Below are 24765 nucleotides of genomic sequence, written 5' to 3'. Positions count from 1 at the left end.
TCAACAATTACACTTCTATGCACCACACTTGCAGTACTGTCATTGCGAGGATTATCTGTTTCATGGCTGAAGTTAACTACTTCAAATATGGATGCATCCCCAAATACTTTTGATACTTGGATAAGAAACAGCTCGCATGATGTTTTTGGTGCACTATGAACACTATACACTAGTGTGTTTTATGGCTTCACATGTGTCAGCACCATGTTGCTACATCATAACTTCACAATACTCCCTTCTAAAAGGTTATAGAGAGACCTTAGTATATATTATGAGCTCTTGATCAGACCAGTAATGATTCTAGGCCTGACCTACGGGGGGAAAGTAGGGAACAGCATAACTATTGTTGTTTAGCTGTAGTATAAAGTAGAATTTCAGGAGGGTCTATGGGTGCAACCCCTAGAAGCTTCAGGATTTTTGCAATTTAAAGGCTTGAAAATAGCCTAAAATTTATGACAAAAACATGAAAAATATTTAAAAAAATAACAATATCAATCTATACTGCAACTTTTCCCCAAAAATTTTCAAAGTTATTTTTCAGCATGGGCGGGGAGGGGGAGGTGGATGGGGCCCCCTTAGAATCGCCACTGAATCAGACTAATTCTTATACTTTCAGCAAGGCTAAATGTTTTTTTGGCTTTTGTATCACTTTACTGGGTACTTATGGAAGCCATTCAACTGTGAACCAACATTATAGCCAATAAGCCACCCAAGTGCTAACCATATGTATAAAGGTCATAATAATATTATCAAAGGTTAAAAAGCCTACATAATAAGAAAAGTGATGTCCCACCTAGTTTGCACTAGTATGATATGCGTTTTGAGAAAGACCAAATTTAAAATTATTGGTGAACATGACACATGCTGCAATGAAAATAATATATGCAAATTTTAATCAAGCTATTACTCAGTGGAGCCAGTCTCGATTTCATTAAACCTACACACCACCTTATTTGCCTGCTCATTGAAAATTCATTTTTTAGTCCAATTGTGTGTGTGTCATGCATGTGCATTTGTTTATGATGCTGCAGATTAAAATAAGATCGCCGGTGTTTCTTTTATAAAATCACCTTCATTCTTGTATGTGCAAGTGACTACTTTGATTTGCCAATTCATGGTAAACATTGTAAGCCAGATTCCTATGCTGCAGCAAGCAAATGGAAGTTATGGTTGTAAATGTAAGCACCTATTAAATTTGATTCAGATAGCAGAGGCTGATCAGACCCTAGAAGGTACAAATACACATGCTTGTACATTATAAACATTCGATTAAGGCTTCTGAAAACTTCAATCTTTGGTGTTGGCAGTGCATTTCATTTCCTGCTGTCTTCTGGGATAAACTTGTCATATAAGAATGGGTGATGGTGTCTAGTAGCTATTTCAGTATATGTGACCAGGCCTGCAAAAATAGGGCATGTGGGCACAAACTACACCCTGACACATAGCATCTCATATCTCAGTACTGGAATGGAATATTTTTACTCTGTAACTTGTACGTTAAAGCCAAATATATTTTTAATACATGCTGGAAATTTCGTGGCCGAGCAATTTTGGAATCAAACGTTATGATGAATCAAAGTGTGAAAAAGTAGGCAATTATTATGTGCCCACATGCTCCATTTTTGCAGACCTGATCACATATTTGCTGTACAAATTGATTTCTTTGCTCTTCCAACTGTTTAACACTATAATTCCAAACTAGCTAGTTACTCACCACAATAAGCTGAAAGATCGGTGGTCCATTCCTTGGACATGGTAGATAATTAGCTATGAGAAAAATTAATTGTGTGAACGAGGCATGCAGGATTTTCTAGAGACGGCAACAAATTATTCTATAGATAGTTTTTGGAATCTGTACATGTTGCGACATAGCTACTGTACCAAATACTGGTAGCTATGCAATCACTTCGGTATAGCTAGGGGAAGAATGCTAAAGTGTGCTTTACCAGCATTTTCCCTTATTTGGAAAAAAACATAAAGCATAGTTAGCGTAATTTCGGCGAAGGTGAGAAACCATAGTCACAACCCACGAAGACAACACTACCCCCACTAACAAATCTGTCAAAACAAACACATTAATGTTGGTAATCCCACTGTTAGCTATATTCAATGCTCAGTCTGAACACAAACCGTGCCAACTACGCAAATGCAGCGTAGCTATAAACCTTCCTCACTCGTTCACCTCGTTTCTCCTGTCCACTAGTTACTATAGAGGATATAGCTAGGGATCGCTACAAATCAATCTGCTAATTTCGAGTCACTAGTAGATGCTTTCTCACCGCCACAGAGTATGGTGCTCCAGGTGTGGTTCCAGGTCAAGATAATCTTCTTGATTGATGGGTAGATAATCTATGATATTAGGGCGTGGTATCGACAAACGCACTCGTGACTTACAGGGGAGGAGATTACATTATTAACTTCCTGTGTTTGCATGCATGTTAAATAGCGTATGTTGTAATTAACTTCCGGTGTACAACGTTCAATGCTGTAGATAGACTACTGTAAGTTGGCTATAGTAGACCGCATTGCTGCTTTACGTGATTTTACATTTGTTTGTTTGCGTGTGTGTGTGTGTGTGCGTGTGTGTGTGTGTGTGTGTGTGTGTGTGTGTGTGTGTGTGTGTGTGTGTGTGTGTGTGTGTGTGTGTGTGTGTGTGTGTGTGTGTGTGTGTGTGTGTGTGTGTGTGTGTGCGTAGCTTTGCTGCCATTATTACACAGGCATAGCTATATGTTTGATGTAACAAGCAGCCTTAATTTACCAGCTACCTCGCCAGCTACTTCAGGGGCGGTGGAGCAGGCCAAAGAGTGAGGGGGCCAGGCCAGCTGTAAGTTGAAGACCAAAAAAAAAAAAGGTCACATCCTGCTGACAATAGCTGCTCTCCACCAATTATATTATAACTACACATACGTAGCTAAGTAATTTGCTACACTGCTTCTCTGAATAATGTGACTGCTCTATTAGAGTATCCAGATCCTGACTGTTCTATTAGAGTATCTCGATCTTTTCTTGCAAACAGTGTCCCAAAAAAGTGGGGGGACCATGGCCCCCCTGCCCCCCCGTCTCCACCGCCTATGCGCTACTTAGTAGCTATAACTTTGATATTTTATTCTATGCCAAATCAATGGGTTCTATAAGTCGCATATCTGCTCAACTTTGATTCCTACGTAGCTAGACTACATAGTTACATATTTTCGAAACTGAAAAACACCCAAAAGCTTATAGGCTCTAGCTAACTACTCCTATAGAGAGAGAACCATCATTAATAATTGATGAGAAAACATGCATGATTACAAATAAATTATATATTATGTGTCCTCGGACAACATGCGACCACATGTCTGACCAACAGTGGACAGCAGTGGGCATGGCAAGGAAAAAAAAAAATAAATTTAGGTACAAAACTAAAGTTACAGCTTAAATTATATACAGATTAAAAACAGTCCGGGTTGATTGTCCATTCTTTAGAGTTCCTACCATAAAATATTCTCTGTGAAGCAGAAATTGAGGCACTGGCCATCTTGAACAAAAGATTTCTAGCACTTCCTTTGGAAAATAGGGATACTTTCCGGGTAAAATTTATCACATCCTTAATTGCAGCAATAGAACTAGGTTGAAAATGGCCCAAAACACTGACTTCCACAGTTCTGTAGCAGTGAGGAATCTTCAAACGATCCAATTCAGCCAAAAGCTGTATATACTCAGGTTTATAAAGTTTGCGGTTGTGTGCAGACTCCAAATGATGTATTGAGTCCAATGGACATGTAAGCTCTATAATGCCCATCGATGCAGAGTGTCTGTTATAGATGACAACATCGGGTCTGTAAGGAGTGACTAAGACATTAGAGGGGATGGTTTCAGGAGGAGAGTCATTAAAACGATGTCCCTGCAGGTCCGTATAGACACTGACCATCTGGCAATCAGAAAAGAGAGTAATTAACTGAGAAATTAAAGTGAACAGTACTTGATTATGTCTATAGGTGTACCTTTGTTGGGATAGTGCTACTGGGCAACCACCTAAAATATGAGCAGTAGTTGGCCGGTTAGAGTCACAAAGGGTACACTTGGCTAGGGTCCGCAACGTGAAAAATGAAGTTGTAAGAAACAAATCCCCGACTATCATAGTATGTTACCCTTAGTGCCCTATCACTAATACCACCCTTGGTTTGGAATTGAGTTCCCTTGTTGGAGCAACACGCGGATTTTAATATCTCACGTGATAGATCTTTATTCCGTGCGCTCCAAAGAAGACGTCCATAGCTCCCAGATTCTGAGTGTGATATCAAGTGTTGTTGGTCTACTAAACCATGCATAGAAGTGAGTAAAACTTTGCCTGTGTTTTCCACAAAGGCTGATTTTCTGCTGATGGGTCGAGAAATTTTTTCGTTCGAGGTGCTCTACCAGCCAAGAGAAGAGAAGCCAATCCTATCACATAAGTTGGTAATAAAGTTGGATGTATAAGTATTCTACGCACCAAGTTTGAAAGAGCTACGATCTTTCTAACCATCTGGCTGGAAGAGATGAAATTTTCAGTGCAATGATCTGGTGGGTTGCCTCCTTCCTTAGGCTTCCTACTTTTACAAACTGTCTTCCTAGGAGCTTTAAATCAGGGGAAGATCCAGAAGAACATCTGAGGTTTCTAAGAAGTGGTGAAATCCTTGACTTTTAAAGTTTAAAGGTCATTGGAAGCTACCACTTTAATAGAACATTCAGTATTCTATTAGAACAACCATGTATAGTCACTATACATTAGCCATCTACTATTGGTTGTGTCAATTGAACAGATTGCTCGGAAAGTGTAGATTTAATGGACATTTAAATCTTGATAATTGTTTTAAGATGCAAGCAATGCAGATGCTGGAGAGTCTAATAGTATTTGAAATCCATTCATTGCTATAAAGTAGCTAATCATTTTGTATCACCTAGAGCACTCTATTGCAGGACTAGCTCAGGTAATATCACATTTTACATACCTGGTTTTCTATACAAAATTAACAATAATAATTATGTATCTTGTGCCACTGCCTAAACAAATAACAACTCAGTAATGTAGGTATAGCCATAATACCCTAATGTTGTTGTGTATATGGCCTATGAGCCTGTGAAATTACTGATTCATGACTAAGGTAGAAGTAACGCTTCACAGTTTTATCTGTCAATGTGATCATTCTCTTAGAGTAGTTTATTACTTTATAGGTGTATAGTAGACCAATAGATTACACACGTTTTTCCTTTTTATTATGTTTTGTACAGGCAGTGAAAATAGGGCAGGGAACCACAAGGCCATGGTCCCCCAGTTTTGGTGGTCAATTCTTGAAGCAAAAGATCAAAGTGCTCTTAATCATTCTAATAGAGCAATCACAACTGTTAGTAGCTGCTTAATTATTAAAGTGAAAATGGCCACCTAAAGTACTGTCTCAGAGCCCTAAGACATGCATCTAGATGGAATCTGTGTTTGTATAGGCTAATCAAAGCAGAACTTTTTAACATTCAATTGCAAGTACTTGATAATTGAATGTAAGGAGATTTGTGTGGTTGAATAATTCCTTGAACACATTAGTGCATTTTATTGTCCAAAGAATACATTTAACCTGTTATATTGATTTCTGCTTGTCACAGGTCGATATGCATTGAACTGCTCTATAACAATACCCGTTCAAAACAACAAACCTATCTTGAAAATGCTCATCAATCTGCAATGTAATAAAGCCAAATTTCTGTTCATCTACACTGTTAAAATGAAGAGTAACCATAACTCTCAAGGAGTTCCCAGTGTAGGGAGGATTTAACACCCCTGGAGATCGAGTAACCATTGCTCTAAAGGAGTAACTGGGGAGTAACACATGCTCTGAAGGTGGTGTCACTTACTCTTCAGAGTAATGGTTATTCTCTTCAGAGTGTTGGTTACTCTCCACGGGGTGTTAAATCTTCCCTACACCGGGAACTCTTCAGAGTGGTGGTTACTCTTTATTTTTAACAGTGTAGATCTATTAATTTGCATCCCTACCTATGTCGTTGTTTCCTTAACCATATCAATGACTGTTTGTTCCATTGATTGTTTAGTGCAGCTGTAAGAAGCTGTCATCGAAGTTAATAAATGCATGGCTAGAGCAGACTAAAAAGCATTAAAAATCATTGGGGTATCAATTCAGCTAACTAGTTTGTAAAGAAATAATTTGCTATAAACTTGTGCAATATAGTATTGATGGATGAGAAACTGATGATTGAGATTATGTGACCTATTTTATTTAAACGTGTGGTCATGCACATGTATGATTTGTTTACTGTCTGCCATGGATATTGCACCTAGGTCACTTCAAGAACAAATTGTGTGATTAGTCTATTACATTACGCACATGTAGTTTATGGTAGGTTGTATATATGGTAGACCTCACTACATAGCTTAATAGGATGTGTAAAATGGATGCAGGAGCTGGAATCAGAAAGGAAAGACCTGGCAGTTTGTCTACTTCCTGAGCACAATGCAACTAATGAATATAGATAGAGTTAAACATGCTTACTTATGCTCATGATTATAAAATTAGTATGTGCTTATTGTGCTACACTTGAAACTTGTTAACACAACTTTATGGTAAAACAGTCTATTCAGCGGAGAAGGTTGGGGGGAGGGGGCTGTAGCCCCTGTGAAAAAAATTATGGGGGCTTAGCTCCCCTAAAATTATCTGTAGCTGTGATGGAATAATAGCATCAATAATAATTTGAGATACTATAATAATTGAAATACTCTAATAGAGCAGTCAAAGTATTCTTAGATGAGCAGCGTAGCAAGCTACGTATGTAGTTATAAATAAGGATTTTTTGCTCTTCAACTTACAGCTAGACCATGGCATCATCAATCTAGAACCCCCCCCCCCCCTCCCCCTTAATAAAGGTGTCTCGTCTGCCCTTGCTATTCCTGCATTAAAATCATACTGCCAATCATTTCATGAGCTATCATTAGATTGACAGTTATTATGGACAATTCAGTTTTGGTGACTGCTTTCCAAAGTAATGTGAGTGATCGGAGATGATGAGTGTGCAACATAGAACACAGGGAAGTGTAACACTTAGAGTGTGCTGGTCCTAGCATGAGATCAACTACATGGCAGGGGTCTGGGGTTCCATCCTAGAAGACTTTTGTGTTTTAACACCTTGATTGAGAGTACTAATGACATAAATTAACACTGTGCAACTTTTAAAGTATATACCACATTGTTTCAAATGAAACTATAGCTAGATGCACACCTACAATTATAACTATAAGTGTGTTTGGATAAAAATGTAACTACATTATTTTATGTCAACAATTAGTGAAAATTAGCAGCAATTCTATCATCATGTACATTGCAGGATGCATGGAAGACTACTTTACTTGTACATAAATCACCCAACCACACTGCATGAGGATGCCAAAGTGCTCAATATGTACCTCAAACATTGCAGATTATACATAGTTGTGTTCTTCAGTGTGATTTAAAGCTATATCCTTTGCCCCATGCAAACATTGAAGAAGTTGTTAGGTAGCTATAGGTTATGATTATTGACATAATGACTGTGCAACTTTTATTAACTAAGCAACTAGCATATAGTCTACAGCTGTTCAATTGACACAACCAATAGTAGATGGCTAATGTATAGTGACTATACATGGTTGTTCTAATAGAATACTGAATGTTCTATTAGAGTAGTAGCTTGCAATGGCCTTTTAACTTTAAAAGTCAAGGATTTCACCACTTCTTAGAAACTTCAGGTGTTCTTTTGGATCTTCTCCTGATTTAAAGCTCCTAGGAAAACAGTTTGTATCAGTAGGAAGGAGGCAACCCACCGAAATCGTTAAAGATCATTACACTGAAAATTTCATCTCTGCCAGCCAGATGGTTAGAAAGGTCACAGCTCTTTCAAACTTGGTGCGTAGAATACTTATATATTCAACTTCATTACCATCTTATGTGATAGGATTGGCTTCTCTTCTCTTGGCTAGTAGAGCGCCTCGAACGAAATTTTTTCTCTACCCATCAGCAGAAAATCAGCCTTTGTGGAAAACACAGGCAAAGTTTTACTCACTTCTATGCATGGTTTGGTAGACCAGCAACACTTGAAATCACACTCAGAATTTGGGAGCTCTAGACGTCTTCTTTGGAGCGCGCGAAACTAAGATCAATCACACGAAATATTAAAATCAGCGTGTCTATCCAACAAGGGAACACAGTTCCAAATCAAGGGTGCTATTAGTGATGGGGCACTAAGGGCAACATACTATGATAGTCGGGGATTTGTTTCTTGCAACTTCATTTTTCACGTTGCGGACCCTAACTTGGCACCACACTGTATGTGCCAGCGACGCAGGTTAACAGCAGTAGGCAGAGTGTCCGAGGATGCTCTCAACAAGAAAAAAGGTTGCCCAGGGTGAAATCCAGCTAATAATAGCTGATAGTTATAGTATCATAGCAAAGTAGTATTTAAATCACACTAACAAATGTTCGATCACGTACAACAGAAATAATGAAATAAAAGAAAAATATGGCCAGCTATAGCTACTACAATCATAGCTATAAATAGCGATTTCCAACCAACCAATTTTTCACACATATTGTTGCTACTTAAATTACACACCTTCAATAAATGTTTCACAAGCTGCCGTTCCAGTTAATGGTAGTCAGTGCTTCGTACTTCGTAATGCACCTTACTGGATTAAAATCCATGCGGTATTTATTGAAATATGTCAAATCAAAGTTTGAGAAATAAAAATCCCCATAGGAATCCCATACAAATAATTGCGTACGTAATTCTAATTGGAGGAATACGGCACCGGTGATAGAGAAAGTTTCCGAGTGTTTCCGCGTGAATCTGTGGCAGATGAGGACGAAGAAAGTGTTCCTGGGCAAACTGTATATGCTGATTTCGATTTTTCCGTGTGTTTTTTGATTGGAGGACGATTGATGTTGGATTACGACGAAAATATGGCCCTTTTAAAGGTAAATCGCCATCTAACACTGCTCAGAATTCAGCATTACAATCACCCTGGACTTCAAGGCATCCCTCTGCATCGATGCAAGTATAGTTTGAAGGTGAGCAGTTTGTTGTCTTGCGCGGAATTGCAATATAAGGTTCAAAGTTGAGCATCATCTTTTCAAAAGTGGAGACTGGCATGTGATACCAACCTTACATGGTTTCACACTTACCTGATGTTATATTCTGGTGTATTTACTGCTATTTTGATCCATTTTATAGCAGCTTCAGTGATTGTAATTTTGGTCAGAAACTATTTATAATTTCTCTTTGTTGTATAGCAATGTCATTGTGTTATATAATAATTATTATCCTTAGTGCTTACAGTGTGACAAATAAAGTCGAACAGTGTCTAAACAAATCTATTTTAATAATAATATTGGTCTAATATTTTGTTAACTGATTGTCATGTTACCGAAGTATTTGTTAATTGTGACTTGTGATGCCATTACTTATCATGTTATATAATAATACTGACTTTTCTAGTTAGTTATCCCTGAAAATGCATTAGGTACCTGGGTATACTTAGTGTTACACATTACACACAGTTTTATTTGTGAATCACTTGCTTTATTCATGTAATATTCTGAGTGGTCAGTCTACAAAGAAGTGGTCACTTTTGAGAGGTTTTACCTAGTTCATATGCTGTTTTTCATAAAATAGATATGTGGTGAAAATTTCATGTCGTAATTAGTTTCCTATCTAGATTTATGACACTTTGAATATTGTGTTTGGTGCCATGCAATATACATAAAAAGCATTGAAAATTCTGTACACAAAAATCATCACACTGTCAACTTCTTTTGCTCATATCTTTTGATAGGAACCACCAATTGAGGTGAGGTTTGTACTAAAATGACCCTGAAAAATAGCACAATATTTGTCATACCAATGAATGCATGGAATGTTAATTATTTAATTTAGTTGGAAATCTCTACTATAAATGAACACGTAGCGAAAACAACTTTGTACTACCGGAAGTTAGCATTACGGTGTTACGTTGCATGCGGCCTTGTGCAAATCCATATAAAAATCGTGCGCACTAGGAATAGTCTGTTAATCGTGTCATTCAAGTTGGGTCAGCAGATAGCTTTCATTCCAGTAGGAGGCAGCGTCTTTCACAATGGCAGGAAATCAAGGTGAACATCTTGTAGCTAGCTGCATTAGATATTTTAGGTCTAGGAGTAACACGTAACCTACTTACCATGATTAGTAATTGAGTAACTAGAGGTTAGCTATTTAGTACATTTTCTAATTATCTATATTACTGTTAGTGCATGCTGTAATTTACAACAACTCTGTAAATACAACCTGCTTAATTTCAGTCATGTATGCGTCATCCGGCGCCGCTCGACCATTACTGGTTTATAGCTAGCTACCAACTATACTATGTCGAAGACCACAAATTGAATTAATGATTGGTATTACCAGCTACCACGATGGTTCAATCCACCATCGTTCTATAGCTAGCTATACAGAAACTGCATACCGTAGCTACCCATTATACTGTCAGATGGTGAGGGGGGTGTCATCTTGTGGGTTAGCAGACTGGTAGGTAAAGGCCTTGAAATGACTAAAGCTTCTGCCCAGTAAAGGCAGTCATCATGTATTTAAACCAGCTTTTCAATTGGTGTGTTATATAGCTAAATACTAATTATCCACATGAGATTATTGTGAGTCTCATTGTGGTTGTAAACAAAGATAAAGTATTTTATAATAGTCAATCATGGAGACAAGGTGTTTTACCAATAAGGCACCTGCTATCAGGTTTCTTTGTAAATATGAGACCTCGACAGATCAAAATAAACTCTCCACACTGTTAAAATTATTTTAGGTGCTACTGTACAAGTTCACCAAACTAAAGCTAAGATAATTTGCTCCAACTCACTAGTAGATTGACAACAACTTACAATGATCATAATAAGGAATTAGCTACAATATGCATATACGCCCTGTACACAAGAAAATACAAAAGGACAAAAGACCAGTAAAAAGAATATGGTTACAAGGTTATTACAAGTACATTAATACAATAAGCTAAATGAATTACAAACACAAAGGTTAACTGCTAAAAATAGATACAAGATAAATAAAGTGTATGTGCATGATGAATTCACTTGTTTGTGCAATAGAGTTTACAGTCAGATGGCTTCAGTGCAACTGCTTCAGTGCAACTGCTACACTACCACAACACCTATATTTTTCTAAAAGTCAAGTGGGTGTTGTTGTGACACTCCTGAAAATAATAAACACCAAAGAGGTTTATAGTTGATTTTCTGAATGTCAAAGGGGAGTTTCTTAGAATGAAATCCCACATTTAATGTTGGTAGTTACATCATTGATTCAGAAATATTGCACTCACATAAAGTATAGAAAACAACAGGTAGCTAAGTGTATTTCTATTCCAGTTGAATTACTATATTTCACAGGTTACATGTGTTTCCTGAAAAAACATTAGTGTAAATGAAGGGATGAAAGCAGCTCCATCCCCTTCAAAAAATTGAAGTAGATGCCTAGTTAGACCTTCAGCACTTGTGCTGTAAAGCCTTAATAAATAAACTAATATCCATTTAGTTCCACATGGGGTACTTTGAGATAATAAGTCACTCTCTAGAGCTCCTTGGATACATATACATGAAATTGATAAGGAGAAAACATCTTGACCACCTGGTAGACTACTGTAAGTGTTCGAGCGTTAATCGGATGGCTGCAGGTTTGAGGCTGCCTTGGTCCAGTCATGGAATTTTTCTCCTTTCTCCACCTTTTCAGGGTAGTGCTAAAAGCCGGAACGGAATGGAACGGAACAGGGTGCGTCAAGTTAATAAATCGTTTTTGCAGATTGTACACTGTTTCTTACCATTACATAATGACTAGAATTGTGCTGAAGTTAGTTTTCTTCTACTTGTAGGCATGCTAGAAATCGCTCGCTTGAAGTTTCTATTTAATACCCACTGCACGAATGCGTTTTTTTAACCTGCTAAACTATTATTTTGTAAGCACTGTAAGCATATGATTCACAGCCGCTAACATACACTGTGGTTAACTCTCGTAAATTATTGCCCATGCTGGCAGACTTCAGAAAATTTATTTATTTTTATTTTTATTAGTTTAACCAAAAGGTAAGGTGAATACAAAAGGCAAATATGCCTATATGAGTACCATCCTCGCTGTCGCTAAAGACTTGGACACGACTATAACATGAAAATACTACAGTACAGTAGTTTACCTTTTAGAATGATAAGGAAGCAATTCTACATCAGGATTAAACAGAATTCGATGGATTGGTAAGAGCACAACATGCCATGTGGCAGGCATTAAATAGAAACTCCGAGAGCGCGATTTATAGCATGCATATAAGTAGAAGGAAATGAACTCTAGCACAATTCTAGTCACTGTGTGGCAGTTGGAAACGATGCAAAGTCCGTCTCAAACGATTTTTCTACTTGGCGCGCGTCCCAATTGGTTCCGTTCCGTTCCGTTCCGGCTTTTAGCACTACTCACCTTTTCAAATACACTTTCTGTAACAATTTTAAACAGGCTGTAGGACCAGGTGTCCTACAGACCTTCAGCACTTGTGCTGTAAAGCCTTAATAAATTAATAAAATAGTCTGTTACTATAACACCTACTATAGCACCTTACATCTTATAGCCAGTGATGGGAGTAACGCATTACATAAGTAACGCGTTACGTAATATTATTACTTTTGTGGTAACTAAGTAATATAACGAAATACGCTATAAAAACGGGTAATATAACTCAAGTTACTTTACTTACAAATGTAACGCGTTACCTAAGTAATATAGTTACTGCAACGAGTCTAAAGTTATGTAATATTATTACTACAAGTAACGAAGTTACTAATCTTGTTAGTTATCCTCTGAGTAACGCCTAGCTACAACGAAGTAACGAAGCCTACTAAATGAAGCTTATTCACCAGCTTCTTACTTGTAACCAAGATTTGCACATTGTCCAACAATGCAATCATGTCACATGATAAAGTGGTAGTTTCACACGTGACAGCTTAAGGCTGTGGACACAAAGTAATATAATACGTAATATTATTATAGTTACTTTATTTTATGAGTAATATGTAACTGTAACTAAATAGTTCAGTTGCAAGTAATATGTAATATGTAACTAGTTACTTTTACAAAGTAACACTGCTTATAGCACCCTAACACACTGGATTTACAGCTCTTCACACCCTGGTGTTACACTTATAATGACACCTTAGCATTCCTCTGTAACACTCTGTGAGTGTCATCACGGCACCATCTCAGCACCTTTAACTGAAGGGAGTTATATTTAAACATGCAAGTGGACACCCTTACAGCTGTTATGACTATACACCAAAATTTTAAGTGTGCATATACCATTGTCTAACACATGTAACTGCATTTCTGAGCTTCATTGACATAGCCCAGCAGCTAGCTATGTCATGTGCATTGTTAAATCACTTTTATAATGACTGTTTCAGCAACAACGCAACTATATAGTTCACACAACTTCCAATTTTCTGAACAAAAAGTGACTTTCTTTTAATGATTTTCTATTTTTCATTAGTGCCTACGTGTACAGTGGAACCTCTCTTAACAAACTCCCTGAATTAAGGACATAACAGAAGAAACCTCCATAATAAGGACAAAAATTTTGGTCCCAACAGGTCTGGTTAATACATTGTTTACCTCTGAAAGAGGAAAACTTCTGTACTACAGCAAAAAATGGCCAAAAAAATTCTGGGTGCCAAAATGTTCGTAATAGAGAGGTTCCACTGTATTTTGCTGCTGAAAGATTTGCTATTTCATCTGATTAACCAAATATCGAGGAATTGCAGTTTATTTTTCATGATAGCTACACTCATACAGTAGCTACCTCGTACAATTAAGAGAATGTGAAGGTTGGTGCAATGAAGTTTAAAACCAAGAAGTTGATCCTTGCATTAGTGTTGGGCATCATTAAGTCATTTCAGAAACAGTTCACAAGGAGCAGTTCACAAGGAGCAACATTAGTGTTGGAAGAGGAGTAGCACTATACTCAAACAAGAATTCTGCTAAACTGTACGTGGTGAATTGATTTACCATCATGGGAACTAGCCTTCAGAGTTTGTTTCAGAGTTTGCACAAAGCATTTGGCAAGACTATTTGAGGCTGGATGGTAAGGAGCTCTGAGGATGTGTTTAATATAATTGCCTTCTAGAAATTGTGTGAATTCTGCAGAGACAAATTGACAACCAATGTCCGATACTAATTGTTCTGGCAATTCATGACGAACAAACAGTGACTTTAGGACTTCAATTGTCTTCTCAGAGGTAGTAGTTGACTACTGTACTTCTAGCCACTTTGAGTGCACATCTACAACAATGAAAAACATGTGACTCAAGTATGGCCCTGCAAAGTCACCATGAATATGTTTCCATGGGTGTCTGGCCATATCCAAGGTTGTAGAGGTGCTGCAGCCGGATTGGCTTGGTAACAGGTACTATACCTTGGCAAGATTGACAAAAATTGCCCAATTGTTCAACTGCTTTGTCTAGTCGAGTCCAAACTGATCACATGATAAAGTATGTCTATAATGTAGCTGTTGTACATCTAAAGAAAATAGTTGCAAAACTAGCTGCAGTGTCACAGTTGCTATGTTGAGTTAGCTAAGTTAGCAAATTGCCTGTTATGCAGAGAGTATCAGGCCCTGGAGAGTATAGAGGTATGAAAATATAAAGTCTAGCTAGTTATATTGTGGGGATAATGGCTGCAATCCATTTGGAATTTTGTGATGAAAAACAGAAAATCGCAAAAATTAATAGTGGCCTTATGTTCTCAGCATAATCATAATGTACAAAACGAGGTGCAGAGAATGGATCATCATAACCAAAGTTTCAGTTTTGATTGTAGCTAGCAGTAGACAGAGAAAGAAATACAGTGACTATGCTGAATACAAACTACATACAGGCACTTAAAATTGCAGCCAATTTCCATTGATCAACAGAGTTGGAATTTGGATTAAAATATTCACCATCAATTGGAAAATCAAGATAATTATACTTTTATCACTGTAGTCACTTATGCATACATGTATGATAGTATTTTTGGACAACAATAATTTTGTTTACGTCAGCTGCATCATTAAAACATACACCTGTATACAGTTGGAGCTACTAAAACAAAACAAATATAGCTGAACTGTCCATGAACAGGAAAATAGTATGGTGTATAAGTTTAATATTGTTTCCCTGAGTAATGGCTTTACTAAAGGGACAATGCAACTACATGGAAGCCATTTGAAGTGTGAATAAACAATACATCATCTAAGCGCTAGATAGTTGGAACAATAATAAATTTGATCTGTACAGAAACAGCAGTGTAAATAAAGAATAGACACTACTATTAATTCATCACTCATGACGGAAACAAGCTACAAAGACAGGGCTTAGCTCAAACTACTCACCATGCATGAATTGGCAAATCTGTTGAGGTGCAGTGCTTTTCATAATTATATTTCTCAACGTGTACAAATGCCTTTTCAACAAAGAATTTTAGTGACGATGATGAACTTTATTTCTACCACGTCATACTGTACATTTACAACTTTTTCACCCACATACAATTTGCACAAAGAAAAATTCTTATGGTCCATAAATAGGTAATTCTGATGATGTATAGATTTTATCGATTGAGTTTTGTTTCATTGCATTGCAAAGTGCAAGGTGCAAGTGTGGCATGACTGTATATTTTTACCCAGTTTATTTTTAAACAAAAGTTAATATGTGATATGACTTCAGCAGTTCACATATATATGTTAACAGGTGTGGTCACTGATGTATGTGCATGTGCTCAGGATATAATAGCATGGAAGTTTGTGCAGGCATGATTTCAGGAATAGAAGGCCAACAAAAGCACCCAACATTATACCAAATACCCATAAATGTTTGCGGTACATAATTTTCATGGCTTTCTGAAGCTACATACCATGAAATTTTTAATCTCGTGAAAACTTATGCATGTCTGCATGTGCACCTACAAACTTCAATTCACCTTACTGATAAATCATCTGAATTTACTTTGATTTTGTTTTTGTATCTGTGTGTTATACTCCTTGATGGAGTCCTACACAGTAATAAATAAATAAATAAATAAATAAATAAATAAATCAGCGTGGCTCCACATATACATAGTATGCTTATAAAATTAAAGTAACACACATTCCTGATGTTAAACTGGATGGGCTCAAGAAATAAGCTGGCTTACTGCAAGACTAGACTATGCTTGACACAGGGATTACTGCTACTGTGCAACTTGCTTCACACACTCTTTAGCAATTAGCATGACACTTGAAGCAAAGATTAATCTGGATGCATTGCACTCATCTGGTGGCCAAGAACAAAAGTCTTCAAATCGTGCAACAAATGCAAATATCTTGACAAGGAGTATAACGGTGAAATATACAAATTTCTGGGTATACGTAGCTATAAGGACAATTTTCAAGATGCTAATGAATAAATCGCATGCAGCAAAATACACACTTTCAACATTTTCATATACGTATTGTTTCTTGGCTGGCTATATGCAGAATTCATAGAAGTCAGATCAAGATATTCTAATAAAGCATAATTGTACTATTAATTGTAGCATAATTGTATTGTACTTTTTTATACTCAAGCATAATTGTGATTTTGAAAGCACAATTTTGACATAACACAGTTTGCTTTTGAGCACTGCTCAAAGTGTAATGGGCTATTTTCAAAGCATAATATGTGACCGGGCCTGTGAAAACTGAGCATGTGGGCACAAAATACATCCCATCACTCTACAGGTAATATCTCAGTACTGCAATAGAATACTTACATTCTGTAACTTGTATCGTAAAGCCAATTAAATGAGTACTAACTGCTAAAAGTTTCATTGTCATTGCATATTAAAAGACAAGAAAGTTTGAAAAAGTAGGCAAAAAGCCAAAAACCATGTGCCCACACACTCTGTTTTTACATGCCCAGTCACATATTGACATACAGTGACACGTTAGATTACATACGGTCATCAATTAATATGTTATGTATGTGCTGTTTATACTAATTATGTAGCAGACATAGATGCAATTAAGGCTCAATCTAAGAAGATGCAACAAACAATGCTTGCACAAGACTATGATAAAGCTGCCTTATTGTACACAGAAGATTGTAGGATAGTGCCACATGGGGGTCCAATAATGACTGGAAGAGAAGGTACGGTGTGATAGTTAATATGTGATATATTTATTACAAGATTTTAAGGTTACGGGATACTGTAAACCCCACATGTACACTATCAATCATTTCTCATGATTAGGGATTTGATTTTTCTTAATGCATTGTTATCAAATGCTTATGCATTCTTAACTTCTCATTAATTGACATGGAATTCAAATGTTCTTATGGAAACATGAGTTGTACCCATGCCAATTAGTGAAAACTATGAACCAAAAATCAGACCAATGAAGAACCATGAGAACTTATGAACAATTCTAATGTTTGAAGAACATCACTTGTATAAGAGGATTTTTGAACAATGTGTATGGTTGCTGAAATATGACTACAATATGGCCTAAAGCAAGACACTGTGGTCACAAAATTAATTTTCAAATTGATATCACAAGCACTAGAAACATTATTTCTAACAAATGGCTTCATCAAGCCCTAGACAATAAGCCAAACTAGTAGTCTGTTTATACAAAATGTTAACAACTAGTTTGACAGTCCTGATTTTTGGTTCAGGAAAATTTTGCCATTAGTCAGCAAAACTATGCATGTGCTTACAGGTGCGCCAGTTGCTAAGTGTGTTGTTTCTATGTTATCTTGTACTGTTACGTGCGTTTTCTTGTGCCTTGTAACTGTCCAGTCAGCACGCTATGATTCTCCCAACAATTTAAGCCAGTTACCAGCTGATACACAACACAACAAAACCAAGCCCGCCTTAATTACGTAATAAATTTTTTGTTTGACAGTCACTGAGTTTCCCGTAACCTTAAGTAACACTAAAGTTATCCTGTACAAGTATTTCATTTCACATTAATTTTTTAGTACATTATAAATCAAACATTTATCACATGGGAAGATATGAATGCAGACGATTGAAAACAGAGCAAAATCGATAATATTATTCTGAATGCTAGCAAAATGAATATTCAAAATTTTGATTCACAGACACAATATCTCTATAGGGAAAGAAACTACAACATTTGTTCTGATGTGCTGGTACAACTCTTACAAGCCCCCTTATTTTGTCAGAAAATGACCATGCAATCATGTACAATCAAAATCTATATAGGTAAATTGTAAAGTATAATTATGTCCACAGAGTATCAAATCTGCTTCCATAGCTTAGAATACATGATTTAAAGGAAGCATGAAACTATTTGAGTGATTTTGTTGTATCCCTAATTGAAAATACCTAACCATCTTAATCAAGGAATTTTCCTAGTTAAAACACTATATATCAGTTGTAGGTCATAAATTACCTACACACAGTATGTTACACTCTACTATACACCACAGCTCTCCAGAAATATCTGTATTATTGTCTACTCATATAATTTACATGGACGTAGCTGCAAAGAAAATGGGAGAAGGGTTCAATAAGGCAGGAGTAAAGGAAGCTGAGGAGACAATTGATAAAATGGTTACCTTGGGAGCAGACTATTACTATGTTGATGGGAGTTCTGTTGCTTACTTGGAAGGAAAAAAGGAGTTTGGTAAATTCAAGTAAGAGCATCCACTAGCACTCTGTACATACATACTGTGTAATATGATGTAACACTCCAATCACACAAGGTAGACAGCATTAAATGTCTCTCTCTTTATGATAACCTCGATATGTGACTGGATTTGCAAAAAGGTATATTTTTCGAACACAAATTTTGACCTATCGTTTAAACTTTGAAGCTTCATAACTTATATGGCATATAATTCCCAAATTTATCATGAGCGTCGCTACAGTATCTAGCTGCATTTTGAGACTAAGAGCAAGCTGACCAGTATAAATAGTCAAGTGTTACTTCATTTGTTTACTGGTATGTAAAATGTGTGGAAAGGGTACCTTTACACAAATCCAGTCATGTAATTATGTACTTCCAGCTTGCACTATAATACAGTCTACATACGCATGGCTCTCAGTATGTAGTAGCTATAGAGATGACGAAACGTTACTATTTTCTCACTAAAGAGTCTAAGTAAAAATCCAAGCTTATACAACTTGGCAGCATTAGTTAGGTATAATAAAGCCATAAAGTGCATTTAGGTTGATCCAAAATGCCTCTAATGACATGCTACAATTCATGTTCGAAAGAATTGCTATTGATTGATTAACTAATTCCACCTAGCTACTGTAAGCAATGCCTTTAAAGTGTAACACAAAAACTATTGACTATCACTCTGGATTTGCTGGCTACTTTACAAGGCACACTGAATCATGCAGTGTAAGCCTCACATTACACCAAACCACTTGCCTTATTTTTCTTTAATGCAATGGACTAACAATCTTTAAAAGGTCAACTTCGTTTTGTGAAGCCACAAAGTAATTATATAACAACAAAACCACTAAATACTCAAGAGTTGCAATCAAGCTACTACAACAAAACAAGAGCTACATTGTATAAAACTAGTTTATCATGTCTCAATGAATGTTTTCAAAGCAGAATCTATCACAATTCTTACATCACACGCATGTGTATTATACACATGCATGACTAACTGACTGGGTCATTAGCTATATTCTTTTATTGTGAAGTATATTCTATGCACTATAATGACCAGTGTTGGGAGTAACATGTTACTTAATATGTAACGCATCACGTAATGTTATTACTTTTGTGGTAACTAAGTAATATAACGAAATACACTATAAAAACAGGTAATATAACTCAAGTTACTTTACTTATAAATGTAACATGTTACCTAAGTAATATAGTTACTGTAACAAATCAAATATTACATAATATTATTACTACAAGTAACAAAGTTCTAATCTTGTTAGAAATCCACTGAGTAACGCCTAGCCACAATGAAGTAATGAATCCTACTGAATGAAGCTTATTCACAAGCTTTTTACATATAACCAAGATTTGCCCATTGTCCAACAATGAAATCATGTCACGTGATAAGGTTGTAGTTTCACACGTGATAGCTTAAGGCTGTGGACACAAAGTAATATAATATGTAATATTATTATAGTTACTTTATTTTATAGGTAATATGTAACTGTAACTAAATAGTTCAGTTGCAAGTAATAAGTAATATGTAACTAGTTACCTGTAAAAGGTAACTTTCCCAACACTGATAATGACAATACACTCATATTGTCCTGTAGTTTTTCCACGATATGGCGCAAAGTCGGTGGTGAGTGGATGGTCTTTAGTGATACATTCTGCAGCCAAACTCTACCTAAACCTCCACCTGCTTGAATTCAAGATGGATGACTTGTTACTGCATTTAGACTTTTAGGATTTGAACATACTGTATGTAGAAGTTTATTAGTGTATTGTTCAACATAACAATTTGCTAACTTATTTACAGTATTTCAGGTTGAATTACATAATTATAGTTCATCAACAGTACCACACAAAGCAGCCAAGCTGTGGAAAAGGGTGTGGCTGTATGGCTTTCAAAATTTGTGTGAAAAGTTGTGGAATGAAAAAGTGGTTGCATGCTATATTTGAAGAAGGAGATATTCATAACATAACAATTTTGCAAATTTGGTGAATGCTCTATTAGAGTCAGTGAATACAGTCATTATGGATTTTGGTACTATACAGAGTATTTCAAGACTACTTTTAAGCAGAAACACTTAGTACAGTGCTACATACATCATAGGGACTAATAAACTTCCCTTAATAATGAATCACATTATAGAAGTCAAACGTGTCAGACGTGTCGCCAGTAGCGGTGTGAATATAGTTTACAATTGTAGGGATTTCATTAGCTAGATAAACAGCCATCTAACCACTCAATACGTCAAAGCAAAATAAAGTTATTGTAAGTGTATAACTGCTACTGCTTTGAGCACAATTATTTTGAGTTACTCTAATAAAGCAGTCACTCATTTTTAGATTTATTTTTTTGTTACAGCGCACAGCAATCCTTCAAAGAATAATTGTAGGCTTTGAAGCTTAGAGTATTATTAGCAGTACCATATGGGCTAATGAATTCATTGCAACTATGAATCTTGTTTAAGATAATAGTGGCGACATAGTCAAGACTAAATGACACCTATAACCATATGAATATAATTTGCACTTGTATGGATTTCATTAGTTAGATAAGCTACTGGTTGATCAATAAAGCTGTCTGCACACATCAATTAGCTCTCAGTACAACTATTTATGATTTATGACAAAACAATTTTAAAACTCTCTAATGGAGCAGTCTTTCGTTTTTTAAGTATTAAATAGTTGGTAATGTAATAAAGCTTTAATAATAATATCAAACATATCACCAGTGTTTGCACAGCAAAACTCATGTATGGATACTAAATAATACTGACTGATACTAACTCTAGATCTGTATTTTATTCAGTATTGCTCTGTCTTGGGACCATCTTGGGACAATTATTCAAATTCTGTCAAAATTTGTACACTAATAGTCTACTACTATGACTAGTAATCTACTTTTGCCTCTTTCTAAGCTTTACTTGAAAAAATTGTTCCAAGACAGAGTGATACTGAGTACAATTCAATAAGAGTTAGTATCAGTCAGTATTTTTAGTATCAATACATGAGTTTTGCTGTGAGCAGTTTTCTCCTTTGAACAGTTATGTCTACAGCTTTACTAACAGCTTTCAGCTCAGGCCAACTTATTTTGGTATGCTACACTGAAAAAGCCATTAATCAAGTGCATTTCCGGCTACTGAACACTGGAACAGAGGCTGTTCTTGCTGTGTATCTGTCAGTTAAACTGTAATTTTATGCTTGACAACTGAACATGTGTTTGGTATAGTTGATTTATACTCTTAATATAGTGAATTTTGTAAACAATTGTTCACTGAGCTATAATTTGCACCACAAATGGCACATCTCTTTGATGCACCATTTTGGTAGCTCTCAAGGAGCTATACATTAAGAGACAAAATAATCATATAAGCAGCTATAAAACAACAGTACAACTCCTTGCTTTGCATGCACATTGTATTTTTGAGTGGAGATGACTGGAACAGAGTGGTTGCACTTCACCATGTGTATGTTGTTTTGCCATCTGCAAGATGCTAAATGAATGCAACTATTTAGTGGCTTTCTATGGAGGTGACCTAGGGTCTTACAAGTAAGGTTACACTGTGGGCCATGAATTAAGGTATTTAAAACAGAAAACAGAAGTTCAAAATGTTATTTGCAAAGCTCAGTTATAAGCATTTGTTCAATTGTGCCATTTTTGGGACTTTTTTCAATGGAAAGATACGGAGAAATTTTGCCTATTTTAAAGGACAAAATTGTTACAACTCCACCATCCTATGACGGATTTCTAAAAACTAAGTGTTTATGAGTTCCTCAGGGAGTACTACATAAGGCTATACTAAATAAAAATTATTTCCATTAATTTTAAAATCCTCCCGGAATCGCTAATAATAGGTACTGAAAAGCATTGGGGAATATTCTGCAATAATCGGATGAATTCTAAGAATAATTGGTATAAAATTATAAGTTTTTGTTGTGGTGCAGTGTAAAAATCTTTTAGATTTACTACCAAAATAGTGCAAGCATAAAAACGGTGAAAACGATCGAGATACTCTAATAGAGCAGTCACTTACTCTAATAGAGCAGTCAACTTAGAGTCTATAATTCTAATAGAGCAGTCACTTGTTTAAAAACCCTAACAAAAATACTAATTTGGCACACATATTTGGGAATAATTTGAGTATAATAGGTAGACTCAGGAATAAATTTGAGCATAATAGGTGAATAAAAAAAGAGGTGCCAGAAAGAATAATAGGAAGATTTTGGAGCATAATAGACTTAAGCCTATGTAATTATTCACTTCATATTTACATCATATTCATATCATGTGTATCATATATAGGCCACACTAGCAAATATAAGGTACATATGTATGTGCCATGGGATTACAGATGAAGTAAATGTGTTACTATAATTATGTGCTGTATAAAACCACTAGCATACACATGTTGCAAATATCACATGTGATCTTTGTAATATTCAAATCATATTCGAGTTGTCTCACATTACAATGCACATATAGTTAACTATGTTTACTTCATATGCACTCTGTTACGCATATAGACAAATACATAATTTTTTCCAGTGTTAGTCCTCGGTCTTGTGCGACCACAGTCAGATCAAGCAAAATGAGATCTTGTGGGCACAGCAAGGAGTGTGTACATGTAAAAAAATTAAAATAATAGATAACAACACACCATAACAAGAGTACTTCACATACTAAATGTTCGTCGTTCCACTGGCTACAGTATTAGAACATAATTATCTTGGAATCCTTCTCCACCACAAACTATCATTGGATCCTCACATCAATTACATCTGTAACAAGGCAAATCGCCTCCTTGGGTTCTTAAAAAGAAATCTCCAGAATGCACCATCAGAAATTAAAGAACACATCTACAAGCAATTGCTCTTACCATCATTAGAATACTGCTCAGCCATCTGGGACTCCTATCATCACTAGTACTGATTAGTAAACTAGAAATGATTCAACACTGCACTGCTCATTTTGTTTTGAACAAACAAACCCTGGCACAGATCTAACCAAAACCATGATAGCATCACAGACATGTTAACCAGCCTTGAATGGCCTACACTTCAAAACAGAAGAACAATTGCTAGATGACTCACCCTCCTATTCAAGATTGTCAGGAACTTACTTGCAATACCCGATCATTGCTTACCATCACCAACTCCAATGTCCTACATCTATGCTCAACATCCTCTCGAGCTAACTCAATTGCAAACAAGAGTCAATATGTATAAATACTCTTTCCTTCCTCAAACAATTATTCAATAGAACTCCCTTCAAATTCCTGACATTGACACAATAGATCTCGAAACATTTAAGAACGCTGTAAGTAATATAATATGTGATTGTATTGCAATGCTCATCAGCGTATTGTCCCTAGTGGATTTTGCTAATTAACAATAATAATAACAAAATTATGTGGATTTAAAAATTGAAGTTGTTAGAGTGTGGAAATGTAGAAAAGTATTTATCATTCCTATAATTGTTGGGGCATTAGGATCCATCCCAAAGGATTTATCATTTTATTTAGAGAAGGTCAACTTGCCAACATCTTTAATTCAGACATTTCAAAAGACTTCGTTATATTCTACCACATCACTGTTACGGCATTATTTGACAATTTGACTGATGTTTTGTTTATTGTACTTTGTGTGTCTTATAGCTAGCTGGCAACTTTTTATATTAACCTACACTCTTGGTTAGAGTCAGGTTCTTTTATATACTAGCAATGTATTTCAGGGGCGGATCCAGGAGCTGTCAATGAGAGGGGCACAAACAGGCTGAGTCGTTGTAGGTACCATTGGGGAGAGCGGATTCTCTTGTTAGTTGCACTAAGCAGCAATGATCACTCCTTAGTAGCTTGATTTTTGTCATTATGGTCTTTGCAGACGGTCCAGAAGTCTTTAAAACTGTTTAAAAAGTTAAACAATAGCAATACAATAATTATTTTTAGAGGCGCGTAGTACGTACGAAGGTGCCGGCATCGCGCATATTATCTATGGTGCCGGGTGACAGTTTGACTGCTTTTTAATTTTGG

General features: G+C 36.1%; 1 protein-coding gene and 1 long non-coding RNA gene across 2 annotated transcripts; one reads left to right on the top strand and one right to left on the bottom strand.

Annotated features, from left to right (window-relative positions):
- Window positions 1-10065: 10065 nt before the first annotated feature.
- On the top strand, window positions 10066-20548 carry LOC136246521 (uncharacterized). Its single transcript, XM_066037997.1, has 4 exons — window positions 10066-10145; window positions 17082-17222; window positions 18584-18737; window positions 20341-20548. The coding sequence occupies exons 1-4, from the start codon at window positions 10130-10132 to the stop codon at window positions 20432-20434; spliced, it is 405 nt and encodes a 134-aa protein (XP_065894069.1). The 5' UTR covers window positions 10066-10129; the 3' UTR covers window positions 20435-20548.
- Window positions 20549-23161: 2613 nt separating this feature from the next.
- Window positions 23162-24066, bottom strand: LOC136242827 (uncharacterized). The gene is made up of 3 exons (XR_010694655.1): window positions 23614-24066; window positions 23418-23545; window positions 23162-23332 (listed from the first exon to the last, which is right to left on the bottom strand). It is a non-coding gene; the product is annotated as an uncharacterized lncRNA (long non-coding RNA).
- Between the last annotated feature and the right edge of the window lie 699 nt (window positions 24067-24765).

The sequence above is a fragment of the Dysidea avara genome, chromosome 2, assembly GCF_963678975.1.
Source record: "Dysidea avara chromosome 2, odDysAvar1.4, whole genome shotgun sequence".
Classification (NCBI taxonomy): domain Eukaryota; kingdom Metazoa; phylum Porifera; class Demospongiae; order Dictyoceratida; family Dysideidae; genus Dysidea; species Dysidea avara.
The sequence above is the reverse complement of the archived record's forward strand: the minus strand, read 5'-3'. Positions and strand labels throughout refer to the sequence as shown.